Source organism: Dermacentor variabilis, chromosome 1 (assembly GCF_050947875.1).
Source record: "Dermacentor variabilis isolate Ectoservices chromosome 1, ASM5094787v1, whole genome shotgun sequence".
Lineage (NCBI taxonomy): Eukaryota > Metazoa > Arthropoda > Arachnida > Ixodida > Ixodidae > Dermacentor > Dermacentor variabilis.
The window spans coordinates 81,502,680-81,520,622 of record NC_134568.1 but is presented as its reverse complement, the minus strand read 5'-3'; the positions used below and the strand labels follow the sequence as shown (position 1 = coordinate 81,520,622).

The window sequence follows — 17,943 nt, the reverse complement described above, 5'->3', positions numbered from 1 at the left end:
TCGTTTCCGCGAGGAATCAATTACTCGCAGTCGCGCACTCGGGCCGTGTCCGTTTACCGGGGAGAAAATAGCGGCGCGAGTCTACACGCGCGCAGGGCGCGAGCCGGATGGGCCGACACGCACTCACGAGCCACAGCGAAAGCGCGGGATGGCCATGTGGCCGGACGCCAGGAATAAACCGCCTCATCAGGCGCCTGAATGGAGCCGGCGCGTCAAGTATACGGTGGGCCCTCACGCAGAATGCCACTTGACTGACGCCTGTGAAGCCGAGGCGATTTATACTCCGCCTAAGCGGCATATTTTGGCGGCGTTGGGATTATACGCGCGAAGCATCGACCGCCGCGGACAGAAGCTTTACTCTTTCAGGGAAGTCGTGTGTGACCCGCACTGGATGCGGCAATGGCACAGATTAAGAATGACATTTTTTTTTCTTTCGATTTACTCAGTGGAACAGGCCAACTGCCGTAGCGTCACAGGTGGCACGGTCGCCGTTTCAGAAGATTCGCTTACATGAACGAGACGGGCGAGCAGGTGGAATTGGAAACCAGACTGACAGATCCCGATGTGACCGCATTTGCATGGAACCGTTTTGGGCAGGCCGAGATGGCATCGGTACCCTGCATCGAGGTAAGACAACGGAACGTGAACTCCCGCCGTTCCTGTGCACCGGCGACCCAACCCGACCGCGCTTAAAAATTGACCTTGCGCACTGGGCGAGCTGCGTCGACCTGCCCTGCAGGTGAGTCGATTCAGCCCAAAGGTCGCCCGCTCAGCCTGAGCCACTGGCTTGGTCATGAGTCTGGCTGGCAAAGTTCTGCCTGACAAGCTGACACTATATACCCGCCTTCTGCCGGATCTATGTAAACGTCCTGATGGACAAGTCGGTTTCTTACTTGGCGGCCATTAGTGGACTGTAACCGCCGTCTATGCTAACGCACTCGACATGTCTGGGAATAATTGCACACGACCAGACACGAATAATAAGTTTGATTGTGGGCGTTAATTAAATACTAATCGACTCAAACAGTAGGAGAACGAAGCGCTCATTTTGATTTCTAATCATTTTTTAAATTTTTTTCCCTTGATTTTGTAACCCCCTTACACAATGCCCCCATAGGGCCTGTAAGGTATTTTAAATAAATAAATAAATAAATAAACGTTGCCTGATATACGCCGACAGCAAGTCCCCGTGGATGCCGTTTCCGGTCACATGCTGCTCACCGGCAGCTTTGTGAATGAGGCGTTGCGAGAACAGCTACATCAGAGCACGAGCGCGCATACCGTGTGCCGTGACTAACGCATAAGGCATGTCAGAAGGATAAGGAAACATTTCTGGCGCCATTGGCTGACATCACGCACCACTCGAACTAAGCCACGCAAACAGAAAGCCTCAGGCGCTTTCGGGGAGAACAGAACCCGTCTTTGTTGGCGGGACCACTGACGTGTCAACGACGCGTTCGTATTGCCCCACTTCTCTGGCCGTGAGCGATGGATATATAAGCAAAGCTCTTTCGTCTTCGCCCTTGGACCAGCCGATGCGTGCAGGCGGAGAGAAGAAAACGTCAGTAGCATGTGAGTGGACGAAAAGTAGAACGAAGTCATAACTGTTCAACAAAGCCAACTTTCAGTCACAGGGCGTCGCGAAACCAGTACTCGCGAACAGTGTACCTTCGTTATTTTCATGCAGGTGCAACGACATCTGAAGAATACAGCCTGTTCACGAGCGATGAATCTTACTCAAGGACAAGTGACCGACTCGTTGTCCGCTGGAAGCCGTCCAAGGGTTTCTACTCCGGGAAAATGTCCAAGCCACTTTCTAACATTGACCGCAGTTACTGCGCATCATCTTCGGAGTCGCTATTTCGTAAATAATAAAACTCATCCATAGTATCGCCAATTTGCTATACAATAACGCGTCTCCGCTTGCTTTTGCTTTCTCGATGACTGATCCAATACCTTTTCCGAGTGTTCTCAGCTGAATACTCCTCGTGAGCTTTAAAGGACGATTTCCATAAACGTGACAACCACGTAACAATAATAAAGTACTATGAAAACAAGAATAATAAAGTCCACGTAATATAGCGGCTGCATAAAGGCTAATTTTACGCTCACTGTATTCTACAGCGCAATTTCGCTAGTCGAAGTTGATTGTTGCCTTTTGTAAACAGTCATTAGCGCGCATGGAGTGCCGCATCTCCTAATTCATATCGGCGCGCACTTTGAGCCTACCCGTAAACAGTTTTGCTTTATTAGGAGGGTGTTTAAACGGGGATTGTAAAATTTCGGTGAGTTTTCAGACACTGCCACACTCCCCGTAGCCTTTGGCTCAGGGTGGAATTAGGTGGCGCAATTACCCAGCTTTTCGTTCGCTCCGAGATCCTTGATTGGCATCCCGAATTTCTCGTCTATCGACCATGATTTGGCTGCCCGTTGGCTCCCTTAGGGAGCAGAGGCCGGTACACAGCCTGCACGCCCCTTGCGGCAGTTTAGTTTTTCAGGGCAGTTCTTGTGAATGCAGTGTTTTTGCCACGCTGCGGGTTAGCCATGACGAATACCCGCCGCGGTGGCTTAGCGGCTGTGGCGTTGCGCTGCTAGCTACGCACGAGGTCGCTAGATCAAATCCTGGCCGCGGCGGTCGTATTTCGATGGGGGCGAAATGTAAAAACGCCCGCGTCCAGTGCATCGGGGGCACGTTAAGTATACCCTGGTGGTCAAAGTTAATCCGGAGTCCCCACTACAGCGTGCCTCATAATCAAATCGTGGTTTAGGCACATAAAAACCCAGAAGTCAAGCCATGATGAAAGTCAGGTCCAAGCGTCTGGCCGGCTTTAGACGTATTATACGGTGGCAAAAAACCAACACAAAGTATAGACGCCGCTCTGCCATCCACTTTCCATTGCACAAATTAAGATGCCTAGGTTATCCACATAATAGTGAATTAAATAACTTATCTAAAGCCCAATATTCAAAATCTCGATCTAGGAGCTCGCCAGTTCGAATTGTGCAGCGAGAGAGCCTGCCACTGGAACACTGCAACACAAACGCCAGACCAAGCTGGTCGCAGAGAGACCGGTCGTAAGGCAGCAAATGGTCGCTTTGGTCGAAAAGCGACTGTTTTGGGTCAGTAGCTCGCTGCTCGATCGCTGGTGTGAATGAGCCCTTACTGCCACAGCAAATCGCGCACGTTGCGTGACACTGACTTGCGCCGGGAAGCAATGCTGGTTACGCATGTAGGTATACCTCTGCAGCGTCGCCTTTAGGCAACGCACATAACTGTCTTCAAACCTCGCGATGAGGTCCGCTTGCAGACTACACGCCCCTTGTGCTCGGGGTAAATGCAGCTCGAGCTAGCCGCGTGTTCGACGCGCCTGTTCTGCAGGTTCTCACGGTCTAAAGGGCAAACGCGAATTGTCTCAGTCAAGCTTGATCAGATATATGTATTACGTTAAATTTTCCTGGCTGATTGTTACGCTAAAGCACGCTGCTATGGGCCCTACTAGGAGACACAGGACAGATGGAATTGCACAGGTCTATACATGGACGCAGAGCAGGCACGTACCCAGGATATTCTTTCGGGAGGGGGGCGGGTGCAACACAAGGTAACTTTTCTATGCAAATGAGGGGGGTGTATCTTTACTAGCAGAAGCTTGATGTGGGCGAGTTGGTTGAGCATACTTGATGAAAAAAGAGAGCGCTACGAAGACGACTTGTCTGTCGTACATGTTGTTCTTTCGTCCTTGTCTTCGTAGCGCTCTCTTTTTTCATCAAGTATCTTTACTAGTACGTTCGCCATAAAGACGCGTAAACCCGCAAAAGAGAAATGAAATAAGGTGCATCTCACAGGTACGCGCCGGTGAGATGCACCTCACCCGCTGTGGTTGCTCAGTGGCTATGGTGTTGGGCTGCTGAGCACGAGGTCGCGGGATCGAATCCCGGCCGCGGCGGCCGCATTTCGTTGGCGACGAAATGTAACAACGCCTGCGTACCGTGCCTTAGGTGCACGTTAAAGAACCCCAGATGGTCAAAATAAATCCGGAGTCCCCCACTACGGCATGCCTCATAATCAGATTGTGGTTTTGGCACGTAAGACCCCAGAATTTCATTATTTTTTCTGCAACTCTGTTTCTCCGTTAACGGCGACTCTGCTAACTAGGTCAGCTTTTCATAGCTGCTAATTGCGGAAGATTCGATGTGACCTACAGTGTGGATTTTCTCTGCAAGTCTATTCCACACCCCCCGACTAAACCAGTGTGTGCTAAACTTCTCAGATGGCCTTAGTATGCGAAGCCACCTGCGGCCGCGCATTTCATAGCCTTTTTTTCTGTTGTTGAAGTAACGGAGGATAAAACACTGATGCAGTTAGAAGCGTCCATTCTTGAAAAAGCTGGTACTTAATTGAGATAAGTAAATCACGCAAGAAATATATGCGGACAAAGCAGAGAAGGGACAGTACAGGCACTGACTACCAACTGGTTTATTGCAGCTGGTTACTGATGGTCAGACTTTATAAGCCACGCACGGTGGGGTGCTTTTTTTGTGTAGTTATTTCTTAATGCGGTGTCTTATGAGCATGTCTATATATCTTCAAATGCGTATGTATTCATGTTATGAGTCCTTCCAATAAACCAGTTGTATAGTGAGTGCCTGCAGTACTGTCCGTTCTCTGTTTTCTCTTCGCCTATTTTTTTCATTCGGTTTCTTCGTTGACTAATACAGTTTCAGTAAATCCCTGATTGCACGTCAGTCAGAACCGTCGAACAATTTATAGCTGTAATAACCGCAGTGATCGTCGAAGAACAACTTGAGGGCAAAAAGTGTGTGTGTGTGTGTGTGTGTGTGTGTGTGTGTGTGTGTGTGTGTGTGTGTGTGTGTGTGTGTGTGTGTGTGTGTGTGTGTGTGTGTGTGTGTGTGTGTGTGTGTGTGTGTGTGTGTGTGTGTGTGTGTGTGTGTGTGTGTGTGTGTGTGTGTGTGTGTGTGTGTGTGTGCGCGTAACGAACGCCTTCTGTTGCATCTTCTACGTACGCGAGATTTGGAATTAATGGAAAGTACCAGCCATACAGATTTAAAACAACAGCTTTCTTGTGTAAGTGACCTCGTGCATCAATGGCTTCAATCGCTCTTTAAGCAAGCACTCAGTACATGGAACAGAAAATATTTCAATTGTTGCAAGTCATAGATACACGCTCGGGCTTGCAGTCTGTTGATTAATGATAAACGTTCGCCATGATAATCATAAACCTAACAAAATATTAGATGCTCAGTTGTGCGAATTTGCTTCCATGCATTGTAGCAAAGACTTCGTTGAAACAAACATTGCTGATAGGACGCGCCAATAGACAATGCGAGTTTGACTGAGAAAGATTGACTTCTATAGCCGCCAAGTGAACGACAGCTGTAATAATCTTACAAGCGCCGTCAATAGATAACACCGGCTATATATCAGTTCTGTTCTTCCGCTATACCATCCACAGGTTGATTTTCGACACTCCCCCCCACGAGACGTGTACTCACACAAGGCAGGCCGAGACGCCGGCGGCAGCTGCTCCTTGCAGTCGCCGCTCGAAAGCAGCGGACAACAATCCAGTCCGCACGTGAGAGACAGCTGTAGCTCACGGAGGTCGCGGGAGAGTGCGACACCGCAACCACCACGACGACTGCCACAATTTCGTAGAGGCGGTGACCGGCGCAGCCGAAGGTTTTCAACGTGGTCTCGCACAAAGTAAACGCACGGCTAAAACGAACGGCGCGCACGGTACGCAGACGGGCCAGCTGATCGAACGCAGTGCCGCCGCGACGAAAGACGCCGACACGACTGCACGCGACGAGCCCGTTGCTCGAATGCTGTGCGTAGCGCACGACGGCGTGGCTTCGCTGAAGCCGCCGAGCGCAGACGTTCAAGCTGTTCAAGCGGCCCGCTCTGCCTTCGCGCGCTGCTCGCGCCACCTGTTGAACGTCAAAGCAAACAGCCGGTGAAAGGAGCACACGGGCGCGCCTGACGGCACTCCAAAGAACGATTACTCTGCGCTGTTGGTTTCGCTTTCGTAACGTCCGGCGCGGCCAAGGCGACCAAGTTGTTAGGGGGATTGCCGTGAGTTGTCGCGCTTTCTGTCTTGCCATTTATGTACGGCCTTCAGACCTGAGGTGGCTTGCGTCAAGCAGCAGCATGTGATTACATCTGTAACCATGACCAATTAGCCTCGCTTGCCCTTTATATCAGTAATAGACGAGCGAAACTAGGTAATTGGTATGGTCACGCTCGTTTTCATTACCTGAATACCGGCTACCGAAGGCCATGGCAAGGAACGTTCATTTAACACGAGAGCTTTCAGTTTTAGGCGCAAGATTTGTGTAGCGACGTACAAGGAAAAAAAAATAACCCTCGCCTGCACAAGACACCGAGAGAGAGATAGCCACAGAGGCGCCACCACGTTAGTGACGTTTCTTCACCCCAGTTAATTGGAAATCCTAGGCGGCCAGTTCACCGCCGCACTAATCTTTCTCTCTTCGTCAATATTTGAAGTGCTGCCTTCTTTTGTCTTGGCGTCGTTCCTCGCAGTTTTATTTTGCATTGGCCGACTTACATAAGGTTCTACCAAATTTGTCGCGATAGATACGTAGAAGACCAGAGTATAAGAAACTGGGCAATAAACGGTAAACGTTTTAGCATTCGACCTGAATGAACGCATGAAAGGTTATAAGGTTATACATTTACGAACAAGTGTAGGCTACAATTCTTAAATTTCAAAACCTAACCGGTGCTTTTTTTTAATTCGTCGATTATGCATAAGATTTCTCGTGAAGGTAATATCCACCTAATCGAGTAATTCAGTTTAAGGGTAAGAGCTGTTCTACCTGCCCCAGGTGACTTTTAAAATATATCTGTATGGTATATGAAGACACTCACTATAACACGAAGTAGTGTGAGCTAACTTGGTGACGATTACAGCTGGAATATATAACTGCAAGTACAAGTCGTGGCACCGAAGGATACCGCGGCTTGGTGGGAGCCCTAGTTGTGGCGCCGCCTGCCTTTGTTTGAAGGAATGTACGAGGAGCGCGACGAACAGCATCTGGGCAGGTCGTGGGGCAGAGTGTCAATGCCTAAATTATTTTTCTTACACCGTAGTTCACGTCAATGGCTACTTATTTGCAATAAAACCACATACTTCAGGTCATCCACAAGGAAGCATTCTGGGCCATTTGTTTGTTCTACATGTAAATGACATCATCATGAAAATGAAGACTGCAGGACGGACGCAGCAAATCCATTTTAGATCTTTTAGTTGCTTGCGGTCGCAATACAAACGTCTGAGAGAAAGGCTGGCAACCGCCTCCGGAAGGGGCACAACGCCCGCTTGCTCTCGAAAGGAAGATAATGTCAATAATAATAATAATAATAATAATAATAATAATAATAATAATAATAATAATAATAATAATAATAATAATAATAATAATAATAATAATAATAATAATAATGCAGAGTAATCTCAAACACTAATAAGAGGAAAGCCAGAAGACAGGACGAGGTGGAAAATAGAGGGAGTTTAGCCAGCGTAAAACTGGCTGGCTACTTCTTACTGGGGTAAGGGAGTATATGGAATCAAAGATGACAGAAGCTTGACACTTGATATAAAACTGAAGGGGACCTTGGCGCTAGTGTCGAAAGAGCGTCTGCATTAAAACAGCCAATGGAAGCCATGCGGAGATTCACCCCTTGGTTAATACTGTCTAAAGTTGTGCGTTCGAGGCTACGTAAGAAGGAGATAGTCACGAGTGAGCGTTGCACGTTGTTGTAATATGATCGAGAGTAGCCGCAATGTTTTAAACCATCGAGCGAAGTTCCTGGGGGCGGTTGAGCCCCACCGTGGATACTCGCGCGACACACGTCTCGCAAACTCAAAGGAAACGCGAAGAGCGACAGTCATGTTCGAACATGCGCCACAGTGACAGCGACAGCATTCGCTTCACGCAACAGCTACACAATACACGCGTCTAGAACGGTCGAGAAACAGCATAAAGGGAGCTTGTGGAGAGGAAGAGGCGCTATGTCAGGGCAGGTAAAGCCCCTTTAAGAGCAGCATGCCTCAGAACTTCCTCCTCCTCCGCAGGCGGCACCTTCTCGACCCTAGACTCGGAACATTGGCGGCGATTCTAGAGACCATGTATGTATTTATCATTATTATTACGGATTACAGGTTTTAAAGATTACGGCGCAGAAGCTGGACGGTAAAAAGGTAGGTCTTTTGTCCTTCTTTACCTGCTTTGCCAAGCTCGTCTTCCTTCGACCTTTTTTGCCATCATCCCTATAATAACATGTTTAACCATCTAGCTCTATGTTCTGTTCTCGAGACATCGGCGGGTAGAGAGAGGCGAGTCACATCCGTCACATATGCGTCGCCTTTTTTACGTTTATCGAAGCACGATGATTTGAGCTTGCGTCTGGCGCTGTTTGGATAGTTCGAGAATGTAGGAGATCGTACAGCCGAGGGAAGACGCACCCATTCTGTGCCAGAGGTTCAGGGAGAAGTATTTATCACTGCAGCAAGAACATTATTGGCGGTTCAAAGTTGGAGAGCCGTGGCATATGTAGGAACTATATGATGATGACTACATATGTTTTTTGCCCTTTTTTCGCGTAAGGGCCAGGGGTGGCCAGAGAGCACCATAGTAACTATAGCTAGATAATTGATCGATTAACCTTCCGATTAATCATTCTTTCAATTGCGATGAATCGTTCGAGGTCACGTGAACAAAACCTGACAAGCGTCACCGACGTCACCGCTTCGGGTGCCCAACAGCAAGGGTGGGAAGGACATATTGAGCTACATGCTCCGACAATAAAGACGCCGCATGCGTGCATCTTATGGCCAAAAGCCACCCACGCGCGCGATACTTCAAGCCAGCGGTACCTTTCAGCAGTGCACAAATGGCCAAGTAAATATCCTCACTGCTGCTGGACATTTGATGGCGTCTAATATGTAGTCCATTGTATGTGCATAAGCTTTCAAACCAAATAATAGGCCATCAAAGACAAACGTCGATTCAAATGGCACGGTTTGTTTGTTATTCGAAGTTTATGCATAAAATTTATCACCTTAGAGTTGTTATGCTCACGCACGTGCGTATACTTATGTACGTAGGAGGGTGGATCCAAAAATAAATGGACTTTTTTTACTGAGGCGAAAGGGAAGTTAGTATTGGCGTGCCACTAGGCATGTGTACAAAATTATCGTCTCCATCAATTAATTGGCCATGCATCTGGTTCAGCGTCCTTGTGTAAAGTCTCGCCAACTCAATGCATTGCTTTATTTCTGAGCCCCTGTCGCTGTAGAACTGATAGTTGGGCGAGTTGGTAAGTACTTATGGTGAAATTTGTAGCGCGCACAATATACAAGGACGCAGAGAAGGTGGACACACGAGTTCAATCGATGTCCATTTCTAGTATAGTAACTGATGTCCTCCCTGCTAGAACGTGAATATTGTTTAACTGCTTTAACCAGATGGTATACGCAGCGGCTTACGTTTGCACACTCCCTCCTTCGCATAAGCATCTCCTCAGCCTGTCGATGTACTCTCATGTGTCCACCTTCTATGCGTCCTTGCCTATCGTGCGAGCTACAAATTTCACGCTGTCGCCGTCTTCATCGGTTTTGCAATGGCGGACGTCAAAGAATAACGTGTGCGCATCAGGTCATATGTTTCCTCTTGGGAATATTTAAATATGCATATCGAAGAGCTTGTTTATTTTACATTTGTATCGCAAGGTCAGACAGTCAACCATAATTCTTACGTCGAAGTGACCGACCGGTTGCGTGGCGCAGTTTGAACAAAACGCCCCGATGATGTGGAATTCGGGCGAGTAGCTTGTGCACCACAAAAACACTCCCGCCAGACAGATTGACCAGGTTCAGCGACATCACCAACCATTACAAGATGCAAAGATGCACTTATCCTCCACCCCATCCTCAACTAACTAGATCGCAAGCTGTCCAATGAGGACAACTACAAACCAAATCCTACAAGAGCCCGATACTAATGCACGCTATTTATCCAGAAATATACACAACGGATAGATGCAAGCACCAGAGCCACGCTACAACACATGCTATGGGAAAGCCAGGAACTAATACAGGACAATGCGAGCGCAGCCTCCATCGACAGCCTGCGCGCGCGATGGCAGGCCGCGCTGCTCAGCGCGAACCTGGATGACCAACTGTGGGCAGTCCAGCGGGCCAAGGAAGCCGCCGAGAGGCAAGAACTCTTGGCCGTAGCCTCGGCGGGTGCCCAAGCTCACTAACTCGCCGGACGCGAATCGTTCTGATTCGAAATAAAATTTTCTCACTCACTTACACAGAACTGAGTGTGCTGCCTTCCCTGACAAAATAAGATGACAACGCTATACGCCACACTTCCTACTCCCCGTGGCTTGACCCTTATACGACTTATATCCAAAAATGAAACGAGACCTTAAAGAAAAGCGTTTTCAAGACGCGGAGGAGGCAAAGAAGAAAACGACGGAATTATTGACTGGTCACCGTTTGGGGGCAAGAGTTTTTTAAAAGTTTCCAACAATGCATCAAATATGTGAGGCCAATCCGTTGCGTCTCACTGAGAGTACTCTGAAGGTATTTAACGTTTGGGAGTGTTCGGCGAAATACGCGAATTATAAGAGAAAAATGAAGCAATTCTCGCTACTTTGGGTGTCCCTCGTAAATCCACAAATCCGAATAATCGATTAAACAATCGATTGATCGGGTTGAAAAAGTTCAATCGATGTCCATTTCTAGTAGTAACTGATGTTCTCCCTGCTAGAACGTGAATATGACTTAACGGCCCTAACCAGATGGGACCACAGTGGCTTACGTTTGCAGACTCTCTCCTTCGCATAAGCATCTCCTCCACCCGTCGATGAACGCCAAAACAATACCCACCGTAACTTCCCGTGCACCGCTCCTGCAAAACGTACACTGCGAGACTATAGTGCTTTGTATACACAGCCCGTTCACAAGTCGTGACAAAGCGACGCCTATAACACCACTCAGATGTGCCTGCGAGACCTCGCCTGTGAGGATACTTTAGGGCCACGTGACCAGCCGAGATGAGCTCACCGTATTCGATGTAAGTAGAGGCTTCAATATACGCCCGCGTCCCAGCTCTGCGTGCCACTCGGGAAGCTCTCGATCGCGTCCGAGCTGTGTAAGCAAACAACTCTCGCCGAACGGCGTCGAACCGATGCATGCGCTCGCCCACTTCGGGACCAGGAACTACGAACCAGCGACAACGCCCGCTATGTGAGGAAGCGGCCGCTCACGATGGCGGAAAAATAACTCTGCTCCAAAATATTGCGCTTCTTTGCTCTTTTCGAGTATGCGTGGCACGCAGCGCCGATCTGTCGATTGAAATAGCGTTGAGAGCGGCGAGGAAAAACAACCACCAATAAAGAGAAGCGACCAGCCCACCTCGTGTGCGAGGTATATGGGGTGACCGCTAGTGCACACGATCGCCGGGCGTGACGAGGTTTGCTGGTTCACATCGCCGTCTTTCCCACCAGGCAATGCTATAGTGGCGTGCTTGACATCCAGAGCTCCCGAAAATTATGGCGCTCAACAGCGAAGTGAGCCAAGCGGGGATTTCTACCAGTCGTGCTTGAGAGTCGTGCCTGAGGCTTATACAGCACTGGCAGTGGAATAGAAAAAAAAATAAAGGGACAACAAAAAGAAAAGAAAGGAGATTTCAGTAACTCGGATTCCAGTAACTCAATTACTGCGTACAGCAGTCAAGAGAAGAATAATGCATGAATTGAAATTATGCGACTTTGCGGAAGCGCCAGAAAGCAGCAAGTATATACTATACGTATACAGGGTGTCCCACATAACTTGAGCCAAACATTAAACATATGCAAATGCCCCGTAGCTGGACAGAACCAAGGTAATGCTGCTTGCCGTCACTTGGAGATACTAATTTATTGCCGCGCGACTGGCCTCGAGCGGCCAGTCGCCCGGCAATTTTGCGTGTATTTGCGGGCGTCTTTCGCACTCGGAAAAACACTTTTATGTAGCACGTATTGAGCAACAGACAGCTGTATCGGGAGTTTTTCATGCTGCTCTACAACTTTCTCATTGACACTTTTCATCTAATATTGCAGAAGTTAACTAAATGATTAGGACTGGCATTGGGCGGAACGCAAAGAATAATCCGAGAGCCTCCAAGTGATGGCAAACAACATTACCTTGGTTCTGTTCAGCTACGTGGCATTTGCATATTTTTAATGTTTGGCTCAAGTTACGTTTGGCCCAGCACAGAGTTACTTGCCCTTACTGGCGTTTCCCCATTCTTTTGGTGCAACATTTTCTTTGTTTTTCTGTACTTAGAGATGAGCACTCTCTGCTCGGGAAACTGTTCGTATATGTGTAGCTCACATGTGATCTTGTTAAATGTTGTTAAGTACCCTATATATGTGTAGGTACGTAAGCCATCTGGTCTGCGAAACTCTCAACTTATGTGCGTGGTTTTAGATACCTTTGCGCACTTTCACTTCTTTACGAGACTGTGGGTGTGTCTCCCTTAGTGTGCTACTTTCACTATCTCTGCTGTGCCTTCCTTTACTAAAAAAAAAAAAAAACTTTGAGTTAAAAAAAACAAAACAAAAAGAACTCAACAACTTCACAAATGTTCGTGATATTCGGCTTTCCCCAGTGGTTTTCAGTCTTCTCGCGATTTTAGTTTTGCTCGCCCTGCGAAAAGGAGCAGCCGGCGCCAATAAGGGCGCCAACCTATAATTTAGTTTCATACAAATAATAACAATCAAAGAAAGAATCGAAGAGCGCGTACGTTTCTATTTTTTTTTTTTTTTTTGCATGTCTTGCGAGAAACATGGGAGGAGAATTAACACGCACTTGGGCAGAGGGACGCGGCAGTTCTTGTTCTACTTCTCTGGGCACTTCTAACGTGCGCGATCTTTTGCCTACCGAAAGAACTTATTGAACAGGTGAGAGGAACGTGCTGCCGGGGCACGCTTTTCCCGGAATCATGCCGAGAAGCAGAGTTTAGAGACGGGTACGGGGCGCGCAGCCCGAGGCCGTCAGCAGCAACGCAAGCATATAAGCCGAACAGCTGCATCGGGTCCTAGCTAGGCAGAGGTCTATTCGGATTGCCGGTGTCCGGTTGCTGGTGCTTCACGGTCGGGGCCTCGAGGACGGGCAGCACTAAAGCCCCTCCATACACGTTGGCACGAGGATGGAGGGTCATTAGGCGGCACAAGCGTGCATGCAGACAGAAATGACGGTGGTGAAGTGTGAAATAATGCGCAGGCGTCACGGTTTCAGGCGCGAGCATAGGGGAAAAATAAATATTCAGTGACCTGCAGTGACTGACACTTAGGAAATAAAAAAAGGCACGCGGCGCGTCAGTCATGCAGTTATGCTTTCAAGTAAAGTGCACAGTTTACACTTGATGCGTCACTACTACTACTACTACTACTACTACTAGTGGCGTAGCCAGAAATTTTGTTCGGAGGGGGGGGGGGGCACTGACGTTGCAGCTCGGCCTCCTCCTTACAGAATTTCTCGAGGGATTAAATACAAGAATAATAACTGCATTGCAATTGCCAAAAATGCTGCAAACGAATTCTTAAACGCCATGCACTGTCACGACAAGTAAAATATGGATTTTTTAATAAAAGAATATACTCGTATAATAAAAAAATTGTGCCCGAAATAAGTGATATCAATGCTTCCGCTTTTTTTTTTGTCTATTTAATAAGTAAAGAAAATGTCGCACGAACTTTAGAAATATATCAGTTCGAAACCAGCAAAGCAGTGCATGCCGCTGATATGAAAAATGTAAAAGCCGTGAAATGAGAAGGTTGAGGACAAATATTTTAATGAAACTTTGTCATTCAAGAACCTTGGTTACATTTCTGTACATATGCGACGGCCAGGGAAAAATCTCTATGACGCTGTCCTTCGTTCCAATGTATTGCGCAGGAGCAGCTGTCACCGATCGTGTATTGTGAGTAATTGCACCGAAATTATAGTCGCAACAGAGAGCGCATATAAAAAGTAGGAGTTCTGCAATATATACGAGGGCGAGTCAAATGAAAGTGAGCTGAACGGGGCACTGTATTTAAAAGTAGTCTCCATGAGCATTGAGACACTTGTCGCGCTGACTAACGAATCGCGTGATTCCCGTCTCATAAAACTCCTTGGGCTGCTGCTTCAAAAAGACTGTAACTGACTCCTTCACGTAATCGTCCGACACGAATCTGGTTCCCTTGAGCTGCTTTTTTTTTCTATTGTCCCTAATTGTGGAAGTCGCAAGGCGACAGGTCTGGGCTGTATGGCGGATGTTGCTGCGTTTCCGACTTGAACTTTGTCAGTTTTATGTTAATCACATCAACGATGTGGGGATGGGCATTGTCGTGGAGCCAGATGACCTCATTCGTCAATTTTCCACGTCGTTTGTGCTTGATTGCGACACGCAGCCGATCCGGCCTTTCACAATATCGGAAACGATTGATAACCTCTCCAGGTTTAGCAGATTCGATCAGTAATGGCCCCTGACGATAAACTAAAAAATGTCAACAACACCTTTCCGACGGAAATGATGGCCTTTGCTTTCTTTGGGGGAGGTGAATTTGAATGTTTCCACTGTAAGCATTGACATCGTGTTTCAGGCTCGTAATAGTGGCACCATGATTCGTTCCCGGTGACAATTGCAGACAAAAAGTCGCCACCATCGTTGTGATACCGGATCAGATGAGTGAAGGCAGCGCTGAACGTCTCCGTCTTCTGGCGGTGGTTCAAAATCTTGGGCATTCATTGCGCGCACAAGAGCCGATAAGCGAGATGTTCATGAATTATGGCGTGAACCGAACCGTGATTGATTTTCACATGCTCTGCAAGTTCATCGATGCTTATCTTCCGTTCTTGTCTCATCAGCTCATCAACCTTTGCTATTTTGTTAGGAGTGACTGCACGATGGCTTTGGCCCTGTCTTGGAAAGTCTTTGCAACTTTCACGTCCTTCTTTTAACAATTTGCTCCAACGCTTCACAGTGGCTAATGAAATGCAATGTTCAACGTACACGGCAGCCATACGGCGACTAATTTTTTTTTTTTGGGAAGCACCTCACGACATCATGACAAAACCTCACGACATCACGCTGTTCAACTTTTGGAGCGTCCATTATGTCACGCAACCATGTTCAACCCATTGTATGACAGCATTAAAGAACATTTATCCTCACACCTGCGGGTCACTTTTGTATATAAGAGATGCCTCTGTGCCACGTACATTCCTCGCATATAATGAACCAAACCATTATTGCGCGGGATGGGTTGGCTCACTTTGATTTGACTCGCCCTCGTACATTAGAAATGCGAAGATACAATGGAATATACAAATGCCACTTGGGGCAAAAAAGGGTCACTGTAAACAAAGTTCACTGCACGTATACACAACACCCCCCCCCCCCCCCCTTTGCAACAAGATATCCAAATATACATGTAAGTCTGCAATAAATCTACATATATAAGAAAAAATCACTGTATATAATGCGTCAAACAAGGCAAATAAATTTGTTGGGCAATCACAGATTCACAGATGACAGATTCCTAAGCCCCCCCCCCCTCCCCCCCACCTCCCTCCCTCCGCTCCCCCCGGTGTATCGCGCATAGCGGAAGGCTGCGCGCTAATTCCTCCCCGCTTTTCTCCCTTGCACACACAAGACTGAGTCACCATCGTCGGCTCACCAAGCACCCTCCTCCCCCCCCCCCCCCTTACGCTTTCACTCGCACATTCAGCATGCGGGGCGCGGTCACAATATTACCGCCCTTGGACTTTATACGGAACATGAGGGCGACGGGGAGGGCAGGAATGCGCCTGGAGCTAGTGTCCATACAATTGCTATCGCAATTATAGAACAAGAGCATCCAGCAACTGAAGTGTCCCGTGGCCCTTTACGTACCACAAAAGAAGAAGTAACAAAATCAAAATTTCACCATGCGACAATTTGCCCCGCCACAGCAATGTCTTCTTTTCTTTTGTGGGGCCGGAGCACCGAAATAACAACAACAACAACAACAAAAAAATACGCGATGAAACGCACGTTGGCTACAATTGACTGCCTACTTTAGCCCCTAATGTGGCTACCAAAGGAATATCGAAGAAAACGTGAGACGCTTGGCCCACAGAACGATACGCATACTGCTCGGTATCCTACACCGGCGAGACAAGACTTTGGGAGAGGTTGCGCTCAAGCGAACGCGTTGCAATCCGTCGATTCGCCACAGTGATGGCGGCGAGCGACCATTGTTTCTTTTACTCGTCTCCTAGCCAGAAAGCGTCCAAAACTCTGCCAGAAAAAAGTCCACTCAGCCAGAGAAAAACGAACGCGCACCGACGTGCGCCGCGCGGGGGTCGGGGCAACACGAGAAAAACGCATGCGCTCTGGCTGGCTCTGGCAGCCCGCAGGTAGCGAGAACAAGAAAATTGAAGAGGCTGAATGTGGTCCTCGCGAATAAAAGTCAAAGTGGAAAAATAAATAAGAACGTAGTTACCACTGCTGGCTTTAGTGTCTTGACATGGATGCTTTGGCGCTGGTGAAAGAAACGATTTGATATTCTTTTCTGTGACACGACGGCACAAATGAACCACCACAACAACGCTTCGTCTCATTGGACCTCGATGCATGCTTTGTCAACTTGTCTAATAATGTGTTGATTTGGCTTGTCTCGTTGTATGTTCCGATATGCGACTTTAGAAAAGTCAATGCACCTTGGCGTCAAGAGAGAGAGAGAGAGAGAAAGCAAGGACAAGAAAGGCAGGGGAGAACCGGAAGAGCATCCGGTTTGCTACCCTACACTGGGGGTGGGGGAAAGTGGAATAGAAAAATGTTTATAAAAACATTAAACCTACAAAGTTCCGGAATGGAATATGTAAAGCACGGCTTTGGAAATGTCAATGCACCTTTCGCATCAAAAGTTTATGAGAACTTTATACCCATATCAGAATTGAAATCCATGCGCTCCGTAGATTGCGCGGCCTCCGCGAGATGCCGCGACAAGCCCGCTCGCCATCGAAACGCCATTGAAACTTTGTGCTCGGATGGGGCTCCTTGCGTTATGTGACTCCAAGTACATGGGTGTTGCCACGAAATCCAGCCCGAGTTTGCAATGTTCGCGCTGAAATGTCTTTTCGAGTGTGAAAAAGACATTCTATACATTATCCAGAATGATGTCCGGCGCCGGGGGTTGTTTTTGTCGGCGGTGCATGACAGCCCGAAAACATTTAGGGGGGGGGGGGAAAGGGGGGGCTGAAGTCCCATAAGCCCCTCCCCCTGGCTACCACCCCTGACTACTACTACTACTACTACTAACGACCTACCCATAATAATAATAATAATAATAATAATAATAATAATAATAATAATAATAATAATAATAATAATAACGACGACGACGATGCTGCTGCTGCTGCTGCTGCTGATGATGATGATGGTGGTGGTAGTGGCGGTGGTGGTAAACAGACGGATGACTTCTGTAGACTGGTAGATACAATTTGCTTTCGCGTCATGGAGACATCAAGTGTGAGCTATTGTCGCCATACACGACAGAAACACACTTTGTTTTCTCGCTGTAATGCTACTACAGACATTAAAATGTGAAAACGTTTTAAACGTTTAGAAAAGAAACACAAATATGAATTTCATCGAAACCGCCCAACAAATTATTGTTCTGGCGCTTTGTGAATATTCAGGCTAAAATCTGCATTCCCACCCCCCCTCATGCTATACAGAAGAGATATGCGTTGATAGCCCGTTCACATTGGAAGACAGAAGACGGACGTAGAGAGAGCTCAGGTCCCTACGTGAGAAACCGGATAGTATCCATTATGCAAAAAGGTGAGGCGTGCAGACAGGACACGAGAGAAGAAAAGTGGA

The 17,943-nt window shown here is 47.6% G+C and overlaps 1 protein-coding gene across 3 annotated transcripts in view; it reads right to left on the bottom strand.

Annotated features, from left to right (window-relative positions):
- Positions 1–17,943, bottom strand: part of LOC142579923 (breast cancer anti-estrogen resistance protein 3 homolog) — a 266,747-nt gene that overhangs the window by 192,585 nt on the left and 56,219 nt on the right. Inside the window, exons 1-2 of one of the 3 annotated variants that reach the window (XM_075690599.1) lie at positions 5,512–5,871; positions 511–617 (exon numbers count right to left, since the gene is read on the bottom strand). The exons of 1 other annotated variant lie outside the window; for it this stretch is intronic. In XM_075690599.1, the coding sequence (XP_075546714.1) occupies positions 511–610 (100 nt within the window). In that variant the 5' untranslated portion in view covers positions 611–617; positions 5,512–5,871. Of the gene's footprint in view, positions 1–510; positions 618–5,511; positions 5,872–17,943 lie in introns of those variants that run through there. One more of the 3 variants, XM_075690619.1, reaches the window with a different exon arrangement.